Source organism: Pinus tabuliformis, chromosome 2_1 (genome assembly GCF_031772625.1).
Source record: "Pinus tabuliformis cultivar Carrire ecotype Pingquan chromosome 2_1, CPIR1, whole genome shotgun sequence".
NCBI lineage: Eukaryota > Viridiplantae > Streptophyta > Pinopsida > Pinales > Pinaceae > Pinus > Pinus tabuliformis.
The window spans coordinates 863581707-863590371 of NC_142299.1; the positions used below are offsets into that span (position 1 = coordinate 863581707).

Consider the following 8665-nt stretch of genomic DNA (forward strand, 5'->3'; position numbering starts at 1 on the left):
TCAACATCCTACTTAAAAGGATTTTATTCCATTTGAAAAATTTTAATGAGTTCAAATGGTCCACATTTTGCAACATAACAACTCTATATCAGACCAATTAGCAAAGAAGGCGATATCATTAGAACTTGGCACCATTCTTGTAAACAAGAGGGTAACTCCCTTGCCAATTCTGTAGACATATGGAGGTGAGTGTTGGAGCTGGCAAGCTATCGAGGAAATGACATTTATGTACATGTGAATAGCTTCTTCAATGAAACAAGTAAACCTTCAAGTGGAAGAATACCAAAATGATCACACTTAGTACTATATGAAAGTTAAATTTTACTTGATATCAAGGTTGTATTGGAGAATTTACACAACTAGAATTTATAGTATGGAAGTCTTGCTATTAAAATTATGTTATGATCCCAGGATTTTCCAAAAACTAGAAGTTGATACCCTGGCCATTTTCTTTCTATATATTTGATGTAACAATGTGCTCCAAGCACGGATTTCTTAATATAATCTTTTCAAGTATGGTTTAAAAAAAAGACTATTTAAATAAATATACCTAAGGTCAATTAACACATGCCCCTTGAGTCTAACCTCATTTTAACACACATAAAAACTCAGATATAGGTCTATTGTCCCATAACATCACCCTAAGACCACAACCAGCAAAGGATCCACCCATAAAGCATTCAACCAACACACAACTCATTCCAAGTGTCAAAAAAATTCTCCATTTAAGGAAATACAATAAATGGTAACTATGTCATATGCAAATGCATAAACTTTCCTCACACTTAAGCAAGATCCAATACCCATCTTAAGCAAGATCCAATACCCATCTTGACTTATATAATCAACCATGAGGATGCACATCCAAAAGTTCTAGTTAAGTTGCACTCACCATCATCATAAAGCCCAAACCTCCCAGCTTGGATGCATTACTGCAACTAGGACCGTGTGGTTCTCATCTAGGACACACTAAGACATCCTCCATTCACCTCAATGCCCAAACCTCCCAGCAGCAGATGTATTACTGCAACTAGGACCATGTGGTACAGATCTAGGACACACCAAGACATCCTCCATTCACCTCAGACTATCAGCTCAAACGCATCAAGCCAGCAGACTTCTTAGCTTGGACATACCAAGCAAGCTATCAGCTCAAACACATCAAGCCAGCAGACCTTTTAGCTTGGACACACCAAGCAAGTAATCAACTTGGACACGCCAAGTAAGCAACTCTAACATACCAAGTAATCTTCACACTATTGTGATAGACATGGAGGTAGATCTATGCATCATCGTCCATTTACCAATCGTTGATAATATACGTAGGAGAAAGATGGACACCATATTGACGCCCTTCTGTGACACATTCAAAAGCCTAACATCCAAAGCAACAACACTACTTTGGATGCAAATAGAATCGTTGCTTTCGCTGCTGCAAATTCATGATTCTGCCTATAAAAAAACTTCCAACAGAGCCCAAACTTTCAGTTTTCAACAAATGGTACAATGCAGTGACAACTCCCTTTGAACTCTGTTCCTCATACACTATTAATAGTTGGGACTTTAATACCTTCAAAGTTCATATCATGCTTTCACATATGTTAATAGCAATGAATAACGAAATTCCAAACCCCGGTCCATAACCTTTCTGGAGTAACTCATTCAAACATATCACGATTGTACCAGCAAAACAGAGCTGGACAATAATAAGGATGGCATTGTCAGCTTCGAATGTCAGTGTATCACCATACATTCCAGACGGCCATATGCAATTGCCTTAGCTATTCTGATGAGGAGAATGCCAAGTAACTTATGAGCCCCATCAAACGGTGCCCGATCTTCAGGAAAACTATTATCCACCTCAATTGTCTTGGATCCTGCCAAAAGTTGCATCACTAGGCCCGATGTAACAATTGGGGTGACTGGTACCAAGTTCCATAAGAATTCCCTGAATGGAAGTCAGAATAACAACCATCCAATAGAATGGATCTGCACTGGTTGCTGAATGCCTTCCACTAACTGGATACTAGAAAGATGAAAAGGGAGATTGCAGTGTAAAGAACCTGCTCCCTAAAGGGTACTTTTTTTTCACTTATCTAGACCTAGGGTAGGATTGAAAGAAATGGTCTCACAGGATGCAGCACTTGAAACCCTCTGTCAGCATTTCTACTTCTCTAAAGGGGAGTCCAAATTATCTAACTTGCAAATTTGTGCCCAAAAAACTCCCGATCCGCTGCAGGGGATTACAAATCTACAATAGATGCGCCTCTGCCTTTGGAGCAGCAACTGCCTAATCTAACGCCCCCATGCCCTCCAATGAATTAAGCTAGAAACTAACTCTTCGACAATGACAAATTACAAATGGTTTTGCCTGCCCTATCTGGTTCTGCTTATTTGTTACAAATGGCTTTGCCTGCCCTTCATGTTTTGCTACAGAACATGTACTCCTTAATGGCTCTGCACTAATGCAATGGTGTTCTTTTCAAAACAAACAATATCCAGCAGCAATACATTAAATGCTTTGTAAATTTGAATATATACTGTTGAATATACACCATTAAAATCTAACAGAGTATATGTCAAACTATATTAACATACTAATATTTCAATTATACATCACGGTAAGAATTAATTCATTAAAAGAATCTATTTAGCTATTAATATAAAAACAAACTCAATTCATAACATGATCAACACAATAATAATCTTAACCCTTATCATATAATCAATAGTCCCCGCAGATTTCAATTTTAATTAACAATCATAATCATAACACTTATCATATAATCAATTGTTCCCTCAGATTTCATTTTGAATCGACAAAATCTTCGGAGATATTTAAAGGCGCCTTAATTTGGTTACAGCACAACAATTGGCTTAGCCCCAGTCTATCCATTTATTTGTATGGGATGAGCTGTCTACACCATGCTGCTAGGAGGAGGTTGGCCTTTCAGAAATGACTCGAACAATATTAGAGATCTCTCTGGTTGTGAAAATGGCACTTCGTGGCCTCCTCCTCTCACTGTTGCGAATGATAAAATATTTCCGTAAACCTGCACCCATCCTGCCACCTGGAAAAAAAAATCATGGCAATGGTTGAGTTCTTCAATTGCAACCCAAGTCAGATTATCCAGACACCATTGAACAATAAGCTTGTATGAGGAATTCGATATCGCTTGTATGAAACCTTACCTGCTTTCCTTGAAACCAAACACTGTAGGGAACTGTTGTATTTAGTTTCAGAGAAGTAGCAAGATTGTTTACCAATGTGCGTGTACCAGTTAGAGGTATGATAGAGTCCTGATCTCCACTAATGTGGCAATATACATTTAACACAGAAAAATTAATCTTTATATAAACATATTGAAACTTTATATTAGATTACAGAGTAAGAATTAATAGAAGTTGAAATTGTCTTCTTCAAACCAGAATGCTATGTGTATACCTGTAAACCAAGACTCGTGTGCCAGCCATGACAAGTTTTCCAAGTAAAGGAATAGTTGGGTTCTCCAAATTACGATCATCATATTCCAGTACACTGATATATTCCCAGAACATATAACCCCAAAAAAAGTTGTAAGCATAGAAAAAAAGACTGATAACATGGCACTTATAATCAGCTAAAAGTTAGTAGTTTCCTAAAGAAACATACTTGCTGCAGGCTTCCCATCCTTTAACACTTCCAACAAGCCGAGCATGGAATGCTTTTTGTACAGCGGGCGTATTCAGATAGGAGGTAGCTTCGTCCTGTACGCAAACGTCTGGCTTTACTGTCGTGGTTCCTGTCACCTGTTCAACCAAATTGGAATAATTAATAGATTATAGACCCTGTTCCAGATAAATCATTAGGAAAAGATAGATTTACAGCTCTATAAGCTAATTTTTACCCCGAACATCATCTTAGATTTCTGCATGAGAAGAGATGACAAACAGCTTTCGATTGTGACGTCGTATTTATTAATGTATCTGCTGATTTCCATGCTGACAATCGAGTAAATTTGATCACAGGTCGATGACACTGTGCCTCTGATGGCCTGTCTCAGAAGGCTACTATAATTGCAGCGCGTTTTCATCATGTTGTATGTTGGATCAGATACAAGGCCATGTGACCATAGGAATTCCTCCCTTGCATTTAGATCTGTGACGAAATCAAGCAATGGGTTGCCAATCTGCAGCCCATTTAAAATAATCAAACAATCTTCATACTTGAACAGAAATGCATGAGCTGGTAAAGGTATCTGATGGAGTAATCGAACTACTCTACAAGTTTATTTAGAAGTAAACTGATTTAGAGTTTTTTACATGTCGGAGATGCATCACAATAAGATTTATTAAATTTTGTGTCCCAAATTGATTGATCCCTACTTACAGCTATACCCTTCAGATTGAAGATCTTCTCTTTTCTGTTCTGCTCCACAATAAGCTCTGCCAATTGAGGAATATAGTGACCTGGTTCAGAACGTCCTACAAGTCAGTTTGAATAAAAGGGAAAACACTAACGTAGGACAGAAGCATAAATGTCACAGATATTGGTGACAGGTCTCAAGGGCTAGGGTTAAGTATGAACTAAATTGCCCTGTTTCTGGGATTTTGGTTCAAATCCTGAAGCTGAAATGATAATAAACTTTTAAATCCCATTTCATCAACTCAAAATTGTTATTCAACATTTTTCATTGTTCTTAATAGATCCAGATTGACATAATTGCAGTTTGAACTAACATATTGAATAAATCCAAATTATCATATTGCAGTTTGAAACTTTGAACAACAGATTAATAGAATGGAAGATCTTTTTTTTTCCACCTAATTTTAATCAAGGCAGTTGGAAATTAGACTATTTAGTTGATGGATAGACAGCTCCCGTTCCCATTTGCCTGGGCTCATAACTAACTAACCCCCTTTTTGATATCTTCTCAGGGAGGGTTTTGGCCCAAGTCGGCAGTTGAAATGGTGACAATTCTCAGATTCCACTTCATCAGCTCTAACTGATTTAAACATCTTTCATGATTTCTTAACAGGACGAACAGATAAATCAGATTGGAGGTTATTTTGTTTATCTAGTGAAAACCAAGGTAGTAGAAAATGGGACGGTTTAATTACTCAATAAACAGCTCCATTCCCATCTATCTCAATCTGGCAGGAAATTTATAAAAAGGAACCTAAACTTTAATCACAAACTTCACCTGCATAGCTCTCCCCTGTCAAATATAGCTCTCTCAGCTTGTACTCTGGAAACTTTTTAAACCAACCATGAAGAAATAGCACGTTATCGGCAGCTGCATATACATCTGAGCATCAGACCGTATTCTATTTAACATTCTATTTAGTATAGTAGAAGGTTTAACATGTAATTTGCATCTGATACCTGTTGTGGTGTCATTGGCACCCATATAGTATGATGGATCTTTAGAATATGAAAATCCAACTCCTGCCGGACTTTCCAGATAAAGCATGTTTGCTTCTGCACACAGCAAATTAGCATCATCCTCATTTTTTTAAACATATTTGTAAAAATAAAGGTGTAAGAGTGTATCTATATTACAGTGTTGTGGAGATTTGTAAGAATAATCAAATACATGTACAGATCAGCTAAAATGCATTAATATATTCTGTTGATTCTGTTGCTACATGCTTATGATCAATGTACTTTTCCTGACAAATAGAATATTGGTAGGTATTACCTTTGTTCCAACTGCAACTATTTCGTATCAATTTGCCTGCCTTGGGATAAAATGGACCATTCTCTGATAACGCCCCAACTCCGAATGAAGAGCATCCAGGCCCTGTAATTTTCCAGAACCGAACATGATAATGAAATTTAGTGTGTTTATGTACATTCTTCAGAGACCTTGTTACAAGTTACAATAAAATTTGAAAAAAAAAACAAAATCAGCTCCTTGGTTACTGTTTTCTTTTTAATTCTATCTCCACCTGCTATATGTATAGCATGAAAAATCACATTGAAACCCCAAGAAGCTTTGAATAATCATATCGAAACCCCAAGAGGCTATCAATGAACCTAACATTTAAATATCAGTCAATATTCAGCATTTCAAAGGTTCAGACCAAACAAGAGAAGTGAACGAACAATAAATTATCCCCTTGGACAGCTCAGGAATTCAGTAACTTCAAGAACAGCAGAAAGTGTTTTCATATGAAAAGAAAAGCGCCATCTACATAACTTTTTTCTTGAATTATAGCATGTTTGTTCAGTATCAGCCCTGTTGAGAACACCAGAAATGTTCTGAGACTGGCAAAGAAAGGGTAGCATTCTAATCAGCCATCTCCCTACACGAATTAAGAACCCTATCATCCATGTTTTATCCTTTTGTGACATTTAAACAGCAGGAAAATGAAAATGAAAAAATCACTCCTTCCACTAACCTCCATTGAGCCACAAAACCAAAGGCTTCAAATGTGGATCTGTTTCAGCTTCTACAAAGTAGTAGAACAAAGCCCGGTCGCTCCTCTCATTCACTGCGACATATCCAGCATATTGCTTGAAGGTCACTGCAGGCTGTCCAGGTAGGCTGTTCACAAAATCACCTGCTGGAGCTGAGAGGACTTTCATGAATGGAAAGGTTAGAATGATCAGCCATTGAAGAAAACACATCTTGAAAGTTGCAATGCTCTACAGATCCCAGCTTTGTCACTGAATTAAGAACTGATCTTAAACTGGCAAACTGAGTTTACAATGTCTAAATCAACAATCTTGTATATCTTGTGCCTTCAGTGTATGATTACACAAATTAGATGTTACATATTCAAACCAGTGGCTTTCCAAACTAGCTCAGGTTTATGACCTTCTGCCTGTTGAATTTCCACTGCTACTCCATTTATAAAGGCTATGGCTGAAAAGTGAGGAAACTTCAAGGCCCACGCACAAAAACCTTTTTTTCTTGATCACGGACGAGCCGGCAAGTTTCGTAGGACCCAGATTACCCTAATTTCACTGACTTGCGTTTTGACTTGTGGACCCGTTGATTGACTGAAGTTATAGTCCCTGCGGCCTACGGCAGTAGGATAGTGACCCCGCCAATTGCTATTATTTGTGAGTCTTTTGGCGTGTATGACAGGATCAGCTTTTGAAAATCAAGAAAATTTTCCGTAAAAACCATATCATCACGCATACAGTGTGATTTAGCTTTTGTATTATCACGTTTTCGAACCATTAGCTTTTGTATTATTTTAAGCTGGATTAAAGAAATTACAGATTAACCATGTGGGCGGTGAAATTTTACTTTAAATTTATTTTTTTTAAACAAATGTTTTTATAAAGGAGGCTTAATTTTGATTGGACCATTGGAAGATAAAAGGAAGAAATTATCTTGGTGAATAAAAATAATATTAACCAATTTAGATTTTCAATGTTCACATTACTTTATGTAATTTAGTTTACTCAAAATGTTTTAAATAATTATCAATTATTTATATATATATATATATATAATTGTAATATATTTTTATTTTTTTGTAATTGTAATTTATTTCTATTTTTATAGTTATGTAATTTAATTGAGTAAAAATGTTTATATATATAATATAATTTTACAACATTTTTTCCATATTGGGTTGGAGAGCGCGCCTTGGCTCAAAAATACTATTATTTCCAAATTTAAGGATAAGTTGTGCACTGATAAAGAGTTAGAGGGAAAAAGGAAGCTCAAGTATTATAAAAAGGTGATTAACCTCCATAGCTAGAATTATATTTTTGCCTTGACTAGTGCTAAGAAGAAAATGAACATTGTAAATACAAGAATTAATTCTCATGAACTTCCAAGTGAAACAGTGGGTTGGTCAATTCCCAAAACATCTTTGGATGAAAGACTTTATCAACTTTACAATATTAAGAGGGTTGAAGATGAAATACACTCTCCCTTGGATTCATTGGCTCTCACCTTTGTCACGCTACCAGTGTTCTTGACTTGTTAAGTCAATAAAGCTATAGTGATCTAGGAAGGGTTCTCTCCCTTCTTTTTTATCATAGAAATAAAATATTAAAGGGTCTCAATTAACCTCTTAGTTTTTTAAGGTCCAATAGACCATATTAGTCTTAGTAGATGTGAATCATCACCATCATCATTATCTATAAAAATCTAAATCTAAATGTTTTTTTATTGTTATAATATATATATATATATATATATATATATATATTCTCATTTTATTTGACCCTGTTCAAATTTCACGAGTTCAAGATGAGAATCAAGAATAGGGAATAAAAATTTTCAAAAGATGTTTAAGGCCTACTCTATATATATATATATATATTCTCATTTTATTTGACCCTATTCAAATTTTACGAGTTCAAGATGAGAATCAAGAATAGGGAATAAAAATTTTCAAAAGATGTTCAAGGCCTACTAAGGATTGCACTTTGATAAATCATTCTTCCATTTAACATGTAAATTCCAACCTAAGCTCACACTAAATCTCTAAAAAGAAAAATAAGGAAGACAAAATTTTGTTTGTAACACGTCATTTGAATGCTTTCACTTTTCATCTTAAAAATAATTATCATGATTAAGAATTTGCCCCTTGGTAATTGAATTTGCCCCTTGGTAATTTCCTTAATTTGTTTTGGTAAAAAATTTTGGGACATTGTTTGAAAGTCTAAGAGTATTAGCTTGTGAAGAGAGATTGTTGGAAAAAAATGAGATATCAA

At 35.7% G+C, this 8665-nt stretch overlaps 1 protein-coding gene across 1 annotated transcript; it reads right to left on the minus strand.

Moving 5' to 3' along the window:
* Positions 1 to 2702: 2702 nt before the first annotated feature.
* On the minus strand, positions 2703 to 6860 carry LOC149203405 (serine carboxypeptidase-like 45). Its single transcript, XM_089403427.1, has 10 exons — positions 6385 to 6860; positions 5682 to 5783; positions 5366 to 5461; positions 5184 to 5276; positions 4370 to 4449; positions 3888 to 4169; positions 3653 to 3789; positions 3446 to 3538; positions 3193 to 3310; positions 2703 to 3071 (listed from the first exon to the last, which is right to left on the minus strand). Exons 1-10 carry the CDS (start codon positions 6611 to 6613, stop codon positions 2919 to 2921), a joined length of 1383 nt encoding a protein of 460 aa, XP_089259553.1. The 5' UTR covers positions 6614 to 6860; the 3' UTR covers positions 2703 to 2918.
* Positions 6861 to 8665: the final 1805 nt, after the last annotated feature.